Source organism: Thamnophis elegans, chromosome 2, assembly GCF_009769535.1.
Source record: "Thamnophis elegans isolate rThaEle1 chromosome 2, rThaEle1.pri, whole genome shotgun sequence".
NCBI classification, from domain to species: Eukaryota; Metazoa; Chordata; class Lepidosauria; order Squamata; family Colubridae; genus Thamnophis; species Thamnophis elegans.
Window position 1 is genome coordinate 44,492,576 of NC_045542.1, and position 13,313 is coordinate 44,505,888.

At 41.1% G+C, this 13,313-nt stretch overlaps 1 protein-coding gene across 2 annotated transcripts in view; it reads left to right on the forward strand.

The window, feature by feature from the left end:
- Positions 1–13,313, forward strand: part of TTYH2 (tweety family member 2) — an 85,270-nt gene that overhangs the window by 53,553 nt on the left and 18,404 nt on the right. For both annotated transcript variants that reach the window (XM_032212155.1, XM_032212156.1), the window contains exons 3-8: positions 766–877; positions 4,496–4,716; positions 7,960–8,055; positions 9,954–10,026; positions 11,390–11,459; positions 13,249–13,304. In XM_032212155.1, coding sequence (XP_032068046.1) covers positions 766–877; positions 4,496–4,716; positions 7,960–8,055; positions 9,954–10,026; positions 11,390–11,459; positions 13,249–13,304 — 628 coding nt within the window. The remainder of the gene's footprint in view (positions 1–765; positions 878–4,495; positions 4,717–7,959; positions 8,056–9,953; positions 10,027–11,389; positions 11,460–13,248; positions 13,305–13,313) is intronic.

A 13,313-nucleotide genomic window follows, 5' to 3' on the forward strand; every position in this document is an offset into this window, starting at 1 on the left:
TTGGCTAGAGAGAGGTAGAATTCTTTTCTGAATTTCCTGTTGAATTTCCTGAAGAGTCAGATATTTGACTTGCAGGATAAGCCATTCTTTAAGCTAAATGAAAGGAGTTAATCAACTCCCATTCACAACTATTTATAAATGACTCGGAGAATAGTCAGAAATGATGTGTTGACTTTTTAAAAAAAATACAGTGAAATAGTACATTCCGTTAAGTAAACATATCAAGAATCTGAATTTGCGAAAATAGTTAATCAGTTTGGCGTACAGAAAGCCTTTATGGGGCTTCACAGATTCATCAGGCCTTTATTACCATTGGTTTTTAAGAACCAAAACAAAAGTCTGCTGTTGTTTGTCAGGGAAGGGGAGAATAAACATCTAAAGAAACAAATTCAAGCTGTCTGTTTCACAGAATGAGAGTGAGGAATATCACCTCTTTCTGAAAAGCAGTTATTTTTCCTGTTAATCCATAACCTTGTATTAAATCTTTCCTATAATGGGGTGTTCTCCCTCTCTCCCCCCCTCCCCTCTCTCTCTCTCTCTCTCTCTCTCTCTCACACACACACACACACACACACACACACACACACGGAGAGAGGAGAGAGACCACCCCATTATAGGAAAGATTTGAAGGATTTTTTATTTCAATAGATGGAACACCTCAATGATTTTCAGTCTGAACCTTGGTGATGCTGCTACAATCAAATGGCTCTGATTTGTAACTTTTTCTTTTTACTCACATTTCTGTATTTCCTCTCTTTTTTCTAGTGCGGCTGTTGGCATTGGGTTTTATGGCAACAGTGAAACCAACGATGGGATTTATCAGCTGATCTACGCCCTTGATAATGCTAATCATACCCTCTCAGGGGTTGATTCACTGGTAAGGCCTCTCTTCTGAGGGGAACAGCCTTAGATGGGTTTTGTGGAGTGCTGGAAGTTGAAGTAGCTATTTGAGAATAAGATTCCATTGGAATGGTCATCCATTGGAATAGCTAATACCAAGAGGCCTACCATTGTGGAGGTCCCTCCTCTATTTCATAGCTTTCCTGCTAAGAATGTCTGGAAATTTTATAATGATGGATCTAGAATCAGTCTCAAATAACCCTTTAGGAAAGTTTAATGTTAACATTTCTGGATAAGTTTTGGATCTTTTGGATAAGAATTGTGGCTATCTTACCAGTAAGCTACTCCAATAGGAAAAGAATGCTACAGAATGTCCACCTTCCGGTATTTGTTGTCAGTCAATCAGGACAGAGCTGGAAGAGACTTTGGAGGTCTTCTAGTCCAGCCACCTGCTCAAGCAGGAGATCCTATACCACCTCCTATAGGTCACACCCCCTATAGGTGTGGGCCTTGAAGATAATGTTCTCTGACTGGTCTGATCAAGCTGCCAGACTTGATCAAGGAAATGCATTATTTCATAGCCAAGTTGATAGCAATTTGGGCAGTCGTAAAATAAAGGGCAGATGAAGATAAGCCAACCTGAACAAAAAGAGAAGAGGAGAGGAGAGAGAGAGAGAGAGAGAGAGAGAGAGAGCCAGTGAGAAGAGTGCAGGGAGGAAAATTATATCTAAGTGGGTTTGAATACCCTTGACTTAAATAAGGCTTGCTCTTGAATCATTACAGCTGCTGAAATTCTTTGACATGGTTTTCATAGATTTCCTGCAATTTTGCCTAAGTAGTTCATTCCTTTCGGTGAGGTGAAACTGACAGTAAGTACTGGACAAAGAATCAATTCATATCAACAATTCCACAGTCTATCATTATATTTTCCCCTGAAGCTACTATCATCTGTACTTCAGAATGGCATCATGTGAAAGAGGTAGTTGCATCATATACTGTCTCTGTTGGATATAAGCAACGTTGATAGCTTCCCTTTTTCCGGAAGGCATATCGGCTGCAAAAACGGAAAGTCAGAAATCTGAATTTGAGATTGGAAACATCTACTTTGGTTAGTCAGTAAAATGGACAAAATGGACTTTTGTACTGTCAAGAAATGCCTTGGCTCTGGTTAACTTCAGAGCAGTTATCTGAAGTTATTTTATTGCTGTTGAAGGGAGCTGAGATCATAGTGTAAGGATTTGGGCTGAGATAACCCATGAGAACATATTGTCTGAGAAAAGGGTTGCTTGAAACAGAAGGGTGGGGGGAACACTGTTGAACAAAGAAGCCTTGAGAGGGGCAAAAGGATATGAGTGAGTGGGAATGTTGCCATGAGTGATGAGTTAACATCCTTGTATTTGTCTCATCCTGCTTTTGCTACATGGCTATAGGATCCCTTTGGGATTTTCTCTAATTTTACATATCTTTGCCAACAAATGATATCATGTGGATCCCCATGACATATAAAAGGAGTCTGAAGGAAGAAGACAAACATAGGATCCTTGTTTCATTTATTTCATAGAGTTATCCAAAAATGTGATGTTCTAGTATTGTTCACTGGAAACAGTAAATTCAGTTAAAGAATAACTAAGGCCAATTGTGTATCTCACTAAATAATCAGCGCTGGTTTGACTCAGCTCAATCCTAAATAAATACACTACTAACTTTGGCTGCCTCGTCACAGAGGTCACCACTCATATGTCTCAATTAAGCCATGCCCCACTAAAAGAAATCTGATCTATTAAGATTGCTATTTCAACACAATTGTTGCCTATTAATTGCGCAGAGGAGGGTGGGGGGAGAGATTTTGAAACCTTTTCTCAAGAGTTGAGACTCCAGACACACAATCGGAAACATTTTTGCAATGAGGAAAATTGTGGTAATAGTGCACTTTCTTAAAGAGGGTTGTCAAAATCAAGCAAATTGAAGCAAAATTGTTCAGGAAACCATAAAAATGTCTTGAAGATATGCAGGCATTTTTCAACTTGGCTAAATTTAGTGTTAATGACTATTATCAGAAACGCACTGAATGAAAATAGGATTCATGATAGTTTTAATACTTTGAGTGCTGTTAATCACTATGAATAGTGAGGTTCATCTCAGGTTTATCAGGAACCCACCAACCCCCCATTGATTACTCCTTAAATGTCTAGCAAAATGTTCTGTAAACAAATATCAAAAGTAAAACATCTCAGGTTACACAGATGTGTTCATGACTAATAGAAACAAACACTATGCTCCACAAGAAGACCCATATTTTGGCTGTCAAACGTGGTAATAATGTCATGGTTTGGGAATGGTTTGCAGCTTCAGGGTCTAGGTGACTTACCATTGTTGAAGAAAAAGTACATTTTGGTTTGTTTCAGAGAATTCTACAGAATAATATCAGGAAGTCTGTTAGTCGAATAAGTCAGTGACCCATACGTACAAGTAAATTTACAAAAGAATGGGTGAAGGACAACTGATCAAAGAGAGAAGCAACCCAGAACTGGGGAGAAATTTTCTGACAGTTAAAACAATTAATCAGTGGAACAACTTGCCCCAAAAGTTGTGAATACTCTGGAAGTTTTTAAGAAGAGATTGGACAACCATTTGCCTGAAATGGTGTAGGGTTTCCTGCCTGAGCAGGGGGTTGGACTAGAAGATCTCCAAGGTACCTTCCAACTCTTATTCTACTCTAATCAGTGTTAATAGGAGACGGGAGATCCAGCCCTCACCCACTGCTTTGCTGGGTTCCTGCAAGATTCATGTCCTTTTGTTGCTGTTTTGCCCCTCCTTTCTTCCCGGGTCTCCTTTCCCAATGTGCATTTAATAAAAAAAAATATGGATGAGAGGATAGCTGAAAGATGAGCCTGTGAACATGGTGCTAATTTAACTTAACTTGCTTTTGAGAAGGATAATTTCATTATCTGCTATTGTGAGAAGAGCCTTTTCACTGGGGATTCATGGGAATTGATATGTAATGCATCTTGAAAACACCAGCCCGAGGAAAGCTGTTTTAGATTATAGTATGTATGTATGAAGAAAGTTAGTCACTATCCCCTTTGTGTTGTCTTTATTCTTGGGGTGATGATTGCATAAGACGACTTGGCCTATCCAGATCAATATACAGGTAGTCCTTGACTTGCAACAGTTCCTTTAGTGACTGTTCAAAGTTACAACAGCACTGAAAAAAGTGACTTGTGACTATTTTTCACAATTACAACCTTTGCAGCATCCCCACAGTCATATGATCAAAATTCAGACACTCGGCACCTGGTTCGTATTTATGATCATTGCTGTGTCTGAGGGTCATGTGATCACTTTTTGCAACCTTCTCGGAAGCAACACCAACGGGGAAGCCAGCTTCACTTAACGTAGTGAAGTGTTAGCAGTGTTGCTAACGTAACATCTGCAGTGATTCACTTAAGAACTGTGGCAAGAAGTGTCGTAAAATGGGGCAAAACTCACTTAATGAATTCTCATATGATGACAGAAAATTTGGGATCAGTTGTGGCTGTAAATCGAGGACTACCTATATAAGCCGAGGTCATTGTGGCCATTCATTCTGCTGGGCAAGCGATTAGAAGCTATCTGCCTGCTGGTTCTCAGTGGTCTGCTTATTGTCTTTTGGCAGGTCTCAGGCACTAGGACACAGATGAAAATAGTTCTGGAGCAGCACGTGGCCCGCCTGAATGAGATATTTGCAACCCACAGTGAATATGTACAAACGCTGAAATTCATGCAGCAGATGGCAGACAATATTGTGCTGCAACTATCAGGGCTTCCTGTGTGGAGTGATGTCACTGTAGACTTGTCTATGATTGCCAATGATGTCAGCTATGTAGAATATTATAGGTAAGTCAGCATGGTCATCGTAGCAAGAGGCATACATTGCCAGTAAGGACTTACTGAAGAGTTTGTGGATTTCAGCCTTCCCCAAGCTGGATGTCCTCCTCCTCATGTTCCCAACTCAGGATGACTCCTGACTGAGAAATGCAGAAAATGAAGTCAATATATTTAAGAGGCCCTCGGCTGGAGAAAGATTGAGGTCTCTTGTTAGAAACTGTTTGAGCTAATCTGGAAAGTCTTGAAAGTTCAAAGGGATTTTTTCCCTTCAGGCCTCTGAAGCTACAGTAGCTCCAATTGCTGGGGGAAAGTGCCTGCTCTGATATCCTGCAGAATTACTCCTGTTCAGGAGAGATGACATCCTGTCTGTACCAATGAATTGACTCCTTAAAATAGCCCTTTGTGGATTTCATTACGCAATTACAGAGATAGGGCTTCTTTCATTCATTTCCCCAGATTGTTGGGGGCAATATGCTCTGTAAACGGTTTAGAGAGGGCTGTAAAGGCACTATGAAGCGGTATACAAGTCTAAGTGCTATTGCTATTGCTATTGTCTCTCCTTTTCTTTTACCCCTGATGGAACGAATGGGCCTTAGCCTAAAATCTTTCTGACTTACAGCAGGTTCCAAGAGGGCAGTGATTGGACAGATAGGAGGAGGTACTTCATCCTGGTCAAGTGACTGTATTTTTGCTTAATTCTTTCTTTCCAGCATGAGACAGCTTTCCTTAAAAAATAAAATCAAATTATGTAGGTATATAAGAAAATGATTAAAATGCTAACATTTCCACAATATTGCTGCATGCTAGAGGTAAAGATTCGCTTATCGTTCTTATGATTGCAACTCTGGAGTGGTCCAGCTTCATCATGAAAAGTTGTATAGCCACCAAGTTCAGAATGTCTCCATTCTGATCAACATGGTTTCGCTGAATATTTGTTATAAATGGAAGCAGAATTCTGATAGAATTAATGTCCACGTTTGAGTTTTCAAGCGTCAGGGTCAGGGTAAAGCTAGTGTAAGATATCATCACACTCTGGAAATAAACATCGTTCTGCAGCAAACGAATATGCACTTGATTTATTTCATGGGCTGTTTCTCAAATTCATCCCATTTGCACATCTAATTTCTATACTTAACGTAGTTTATTTTAAATAGATATAGTTGCTTATTTAACTTGCTCGTAGGGCAAAATGAAACCAGAACTGCCCTGAATGCTAAAAAGTGGTGGTTGGTTTTTTTCTTCCCCCTAGTCTTTCTGAATTCTCTTGGGAGTAGTGAAGTTGCACCAAAAGCTGCAGCTTGCCTGTGATTAGCTCTTGGCCACACGTGGAAGAATTTTAATCAGATTCCAGTTTAGTTCAGACACTAACTAAAATAGAGATCTTGCTCTTCCTCTCTGTCTCTAATATTGTTGAAGCAGAAAACCCTATCTGGGAATAAATCCGTAAGAAAATAGTACCCGCAAGGTCGGAACAATTACAAACCTTTCCTTTGGCAAAAATGCAGAAAGACAGCTCTGGTTCATGTGCTCCAGGAATGAGCTACATGGATTATTAGGCAATCGCATGCATGTGCAAGCACAAAACACACCGAGCATTGTGCAAACTGCTTTATATCGCAAGTGGGAGAATCCCTACTGACCACGTGGCACTTTAACATTAGCAAGCCAGATAACCACTAAATAGGATTATATCAGAGGTGGGTTCCGGCAGACACTACTGCCGGTTCCTTGGTGTGTGTGTAAAATAAAAATTGTTCTGCACATGCGCAGAAGCAAAAAACAAGATCATGTCGCCGCCTGGAGGACTGATTCAGGGGTGTGGCAGGCCTGGGTCGCTGCCAGCTCCAGCAACCCAGGCCGCCAAACCACTACCAGTTTGGCCGAACCGTTAGGAACCCACCACTGGATTATATCCAGAAATATATACAGTGTTGCATTTTCTTAGCCGAGGTAAATGGTTCAATTTACATGAATTACACATTCCTGAAATTTCATCATGCATTTCCAACACACCTACAGCTCAAATATTTAAAAACAGGGATTCTCAAAATCACCTTCTATAGCACACAGGCTCCAGAATAACATAGTTTAAAACTGTTCTATTGAATTGTTCTACTCACATCTACTCACTTCTTGTAAAAGCCGTGTTTCACAGAAACATCTGAATGAAAAAAACATGCTAGCCTAGACACTTGGGTTGTTTGGGGAGAGCCTCTCTCATGCAGGAGGCAAAAAAAAAAATCACTTGTCCCACCCCACCCTGGGACTGCAGGCAAACTGCATTAGGCCAGTGCTTGGAATACCATGAGAACATTTGAAAGTATTTTTTTTTAAAAAAATAAAACCTTATAAGATAAATGCATACGGTCCCTATATCTTCTTTTGCCCTTCTGTTTATTCCTTGCTTAGTTCATTCATCTTGTTCCCCCACCCACCCCAATTAGCTTTGTATCTACCCATAATGCTTTCTCTTGCCCAGTATTTGTCACTATTTGTGATTTTGAAAGGAAAGCACAGGTAGTCCTCGACGTATGACCACAATTGAGCCCAAAGGTTCTGTTGCTAAGTGAAACATTGGTTAAGTGAGTTTGCCCCATTTTATGACCTTTCATGCCAGAGTGGTCCAGTGAATCACTGTCGTGGTTAAATTAGTCAAACGATTGTTAAGTGAACCTGACTTCCCCTTGAGTTTGCATGTCAGAAGGTTGCAAAAGAGGATCACGTCACCCTCTCGTCAAAAATATGAGTCAATTGCAAAGCATCTGAATTTTGATCACATGACCATGGGGATGCTACTACGGTCGTTAAGTGTGAAAACTGGTCATTAGTCACTTTTTTTCAGTGCCGTTGTAACCTTGGAACGGTCACTAAATAAACAGTTGTGTCAATTATTACCTATAATCTCCTGCCTGCTAGCTTCAAAGTAAGTGTAGCTTATTCCCAAGGAAATATGATTGTACTGCAGAAGTCCCAGCTTCTCAAATCTGTTTCATTTTGCTAGCTGTAAATGTCTCCCTTTCCATTTCAGCAGTTCTGTCTTCAAGTCTCTAGAGGAAGTGAAGTTTGCCCTTCACAAACTTGGATAATTTGTAGAAATGCCATGTTGTTGTTGTTCCATGGTTCTGCTGAGGTGTTGCCGCCAAAGCGCCTTGCTTAAATTTCACCATCCCTCCTCCTCCCATGTTTCTCCAGGGATGTATGAGTTACCCACGCATTCTCTCTCTCTCTCTCTCTCTCTTTTTTTTTCTCCAGATGGCTCTCTTACCTCTTGCTGTTCATTCTGGACTTGGTGATTTGCCTTATTGCTTGCCTGGGGCTGACTAAGCACTCCAGATGTCTGCTCATTACGTGAGTACACAAAGTCGTTTCACCAGAGGGGCAGGAAGGAAAGGTATCTTTTAATGCAGTCTGCTGATCTTGGGCCCTAAGAGAGAGGCCTCCCTGAAGAAAAACCACCTGGCAAAGGTCTCCACTTGTGGGATTTAGGGAGGGTTTCTTAGAATTGGTAGGACGACGTGGAAGGGATCAAAGACTTCCATCCTGCCTACATCACATTCTATTCAGAGGTAGTATTCAGCCAGTTCTGGTGAACTGGTAGCGGACAGTTTGGAGATCAGCAAATACCATCTCTGGCTGGCCCCACCCCCATCTATTCTCTGCCTCCCGAGTCCGAGCTGATCGGAGTCCTAGCTGATTGGCTGGGTCTTCTTCTCTTGCCCTGCACAGAACAGAGCTGGAAAGCAGGTTACTGGGGTGGGGTGGGAATGGAGATATTGCACTATCCTTGCCCTAGAGTGGGGTGGAAATGGAGATTTTACAGTATTGTCCTGGAGTGGGGAGGGAATGAGGATCCCCTCCCATTGCCACACCCGCCAAGCCACGCGCACCAAGCCACGCCCACAGAACCAGTAGTAAAAAAAAAAATGAATCCTACCACTGATTCTATTGTACCTATCACAACCCTACCTGACTACACTTGATGGATGAAAACATCAACCAGCAATTTTCCATCGGAATTTTACAAATTGTTTCCAGAATGCCTTGTAGTTGTGATATAGGATATGTATAGCTTTCTCTTTTCCCCCTCTGAGTGTTCCTTTTCATTAGAGTGACCACACCACAACAAGCAATTGCAACAAGATAGAAAGACAGAATAAAGGATAATAGTTTTCCGTGGGGGATTGATAGTCTTACCATAGATAGCTGCTTTCTTTTATGGCATAGCTTTTCTAGCGTATAGCCAGCTTGAGTCTGCAAAAACTAATATGTTTTCTTGTGTTTGAAGATAATTCTTTTGTTACCACCCCCTCCATATGGACTTTGCTGTTTCCAGTCAGGCAGGAAAAGCACACCAATTTAATATGAATGAAGTTACCAGAATTGTAAGTTAGACAAAACTGGTTTCTTGAATATCTGTCCTAGTATTGATTTTAAACATATCTTTTCCGGTGCAGGTATCCATCTGTCTCTGTCTCTCTCTTTCTGTGTGTGTGTGAGAGAGAGAGAGAGAGAGAGAAAGAGAGAGAGAGAGCTTTCTATGTCCAAGAGGGGATAGATTTTAGTAAGACTGGAAGCTGTGATGATCTGGATCAAAATACCCAGGACAATCAGTTTGTGCAGACAGATTAATTGGAACTGGATTCCAGATTCTTAAATTCAGTTCCCACCTGCACCATTTGATTTACAGGCAACATTCCCCATGCATCTGGCTATGCTTTGCATCTCTGTGATAGAAATAATCAAAACTTGTCCTAGAACATGTTATAGGACCATGATGGCGAATCCATGGCACGCTTGGCAGAAGTGGCACGCAGAGCCATCTCTCCAGGCAAGCAATCCGTCACCCGTTGCTCTTCCGGGTTCCAAAACACACATGTGCATCCGCCAGCTGATCTTTGCGCACATGCGAGTACTAGAAACCCTAAGAGCAGCTCCCTGGCACGCATGCGCGCACCAGGAAACTGGAAGCTTAGTTTCCTGGTGCGCACGCCGGGGAACTACTCTTTTGGTTTCCGGCACTCCCAAGCGTGCATGCTGGGAAACTGCTCTTCCGGTTTCCAGCACTCTACCATGCACATGCTCCAGTTTCGGCACTCAGTGCTGAAAAGGTTCGCTGTTATAGGAGCAAGAACAATGGCAACATAAGCCTCTATCCTGTTACAGCGCTCAGACCAATGGTGCAGAGTCTTGCTGTCACCTTTCTGAAGTCTCCTGTTGACTCTTGGTCGTTTATTTTTTGCCCACAGGATGCTGTGCTGTGGACTTTTCACACTTTGTCTCAGCTGGGCTTCCTTTGCAGCCGATGTTTCAGCAGCAGTGGTAAGCCCGACACTTGAACTTGAGCTTTCTGTCTCTTTAATGTCAAACTGTGGTTGTTTTTAAGGGCTCAGTGTACTAAGTTTACTGTGATGCCTTAGGTCCCGGTCACTGACCACCGGAGGCCGCCAAACTGTTCTTTCCAACTTTCTGACAGCTAAAAGGCCTGTTCGTTGGGCTTTTTTTGTTCTTCCTTGCCTTGCTTCCTGCAGCCTTTCCTGCTTTTGTGTCTCCAGAATCATACCTTCTCATAGCACAATGCATACTTAGCAAGAGGAATTTTGAGCAACAAGGAGATTGGTTATTTAAAATGAGCAGATGTCATCTTGAAGGTGTTTTGCTTGGTTGCCTGCCTGCTCTGCTTCCTCAGGCAGAGAAAAATTAATTTGCCATGTATCTTCAGCACTTTTTTTTTTTTTTTAGACATTTTATTAAGATTTATAGGCCGCCCTTCTCCCTGAGGGGACTCAGGGCGGCTTACAATCACAGGGAAGGGAGTGCAATACCAAAAAACAAACAATAAGTGAACAAAATAAAATAATAAAACACAACTTGCATTCCACAGTCAACACTCGGGCGGGTAAATTGGGAACCTATCCCCAGGCCTGCTGGGAGAGCCAGATCTTAAGGGCTGCGCGGAAGGTCTGAATGGTGGTGAGGGTGCGAATCTCAATGGGGAGATCGTTCCACAGGGTCGGAGCTGCAACAGAAAAGGCTCTCCTCCGTGTAGTCGCCAGTCGACATTGACTGGCGGATGGAATTCGGAGGAGGCCCAGTCTGTGCGATCTAATCGGTCGGAGGGAGGTAATCGGCAGAAGGCGGTCTCTCAAGTACTGCCAATTTAGATTTCAAGGGGAGCCAGGAAGAGATTAAATGATTTCCTTTATGTTATATTTTCAAACTTTGGTTATTCTAATTTTTTGACAGATGGTAGTATCAGAAAGTAAATTTCATCTAAGCATGAGATATTTAACAATTATTGCAGCATCCTTATTGGTCTGGTTTCTTTGTTATCTGAGAAGTCTACTTTTATGAACACCTTGATTTTTACATGTGCATTGTTTTCATATAGATATAATTAGTGTATATATTCAACATAGAAGAATAAAAGTTAAAACAAATGCATATTCATAGGAAGGTTTCATATCTTAAATTCATATGCACATTCTACCTGTGCAGTCTATCCATTCACTTGGCAATGATGGGATATGTAGAAACAATTTCTTAACTCTTCAGCATGTAACTTCCTTAAGTAGAAGTTCTAGTAATGATAACTTTCTTTTTAAATACATTAATTTTGTCTTCTTTTTAAAAAAATGTAATAAAAATTATACTAAATAAATAAATAAAATTTTGCCTCTTATAGGGTACCAGTGACTTTTGCGTGTCTCCAGATAAATTCATTCTGAATATGACAAAAAGTGACCTCAGTGCAGGTAAAAATATTGCTTTTGCCATCGTTTGAGTAGTGGAGGACAACCCCTTAAGTGAAAATGGAAAGAAGAGAAATAAAACTGATGTAAACCTTAGACCCAGCTCTGCATAGATAAACATCAGTATATAAAATCCAGAGATTTTAAGGTACCACATTTGAATTGAGGGATAATGTGAATATTTATGTGGAAAGTGCTCAGATCCTGATTGTGCTTTTCCAACCTACTTTGGGACTATGTATAGAAGGGTTAAAAAAAAACAAGGAGCACACAAGTAGATCTTAGAGGGACCAATTTTGTTGGGTCATTCTAAAACTTACTTCTGGTTTGGTAGCATGGAAAGATCATAGAATCAAAAAGTTAGACGGGACTTTGGAGGTCTTCTAGTTTAATCTTAAGAGTCCATGAACTGCCATCCTATGAGAACACTGACTACCATATTTTTCGGAGTATAAGACGCACCAGAGTATAAGACGCACCAAGGTTTTGAAGAGGCAAATTAAAAAAAAAAAACGTTTTTGCACTCTGCAAACCTCCCCAAAACGGCCAGTTTTTCACGAAAACAGGCCCGTTTTTTAAGGGCATGAATAGCCTTTAGGAGGTTTGTAGAGTGCTCGGGGGGCGGGGGGGCAAAAACAAGCAAAAATGACCCATTTATCACAAAAACAGGCCGATTTTTGTAAAAAAAAAAGGGCATGGATAGCCTTTAGGACGCTTATAGAGTGCTCCTGGGGGCTGGGGGGCCAAAATTGAGCAAAAAACTGCCCGCTCTTTGCTCATTTCTGCCCCCCCGCCAGCCCCCAGGAGCACTCTGAAAGCCTCCTAAAAGCTATGCACAGCCATTTTGGTGAAGGGGATGAGGTTTCGTGAGACAAAAAAATGCTGTATTCAATGTATAAGATGCACCCAGATTTTCAGCCTCTTTTTTGAGGGGAAAAAGATGTGTCTTATACGCTCAAAAATACAGTAAGTAGAGTTAATTTACCCCACAAGGGTCCCCTGGCTGTTTGAGGTAAAAACCAGTTTAACATATCCAGTGAACAGAGGCAATAAGAGAATACTCCCGATTATAGAATCTGTGTCCAAACATCCCCTTTGTTAATGTTTGCCGAAGTTCTCAGATTTTTTTTCTTAAACTAGGGGCTCAGATTTCATTTTATTTCCTTTTATTAAAGTAGAACCACAGCTTAGTTGTTCCAACTTGTTTTGAAGGATCTGCAAAAGATGAAAGGTTAAGTAAGTTTAGTAGGGATAGGAGATTATGTGAAGTGACCATTTGCTAATTATCCTTGGCATTTGCTGTGTCTCTTAAGATACTAAGACAGAACTTCAGATTAGGAGGGGAGATTGCTTTGGAAGAATCATCAAGTGAGGAAGGGTTAAGTAAGGTAGGGATTTGGTGAACCAATCATTTATTAGATATCCTTAGCAGTTGCTTTTATGGACAGTATTTATGAGATATGGTGTAAGATGTAGCTTTATCATTAATGAAAGCTGAAACATTCATGGCAGGCTATGATTTATGTGGCACATGAAAATAGATTTACTCAAGTATTGCTTCTCATTCTGCTTATGTCAAAAGTCTGCCAAAACCTTTAGATACAAACTTTTCTGCAGCATTATTTTTTTAAACATACATTAGACAATGCCAGCATTGTAAACTGAGACACCCCATACAGTGCTGTCTCAACTGATGCTGATCAGTGCTGACCCAGTGTGGTTTACAAGTTGCTAAAAGTGTCACACTTTAATCAATAACTAACTCTCTTCCTCTTGAACCTTGCTTTTGTAGAAATCGTACAGTACTACCTGTATTGTAGACAGAGTCCGACCAGCCCCTTTCAACAGGTAAGAACT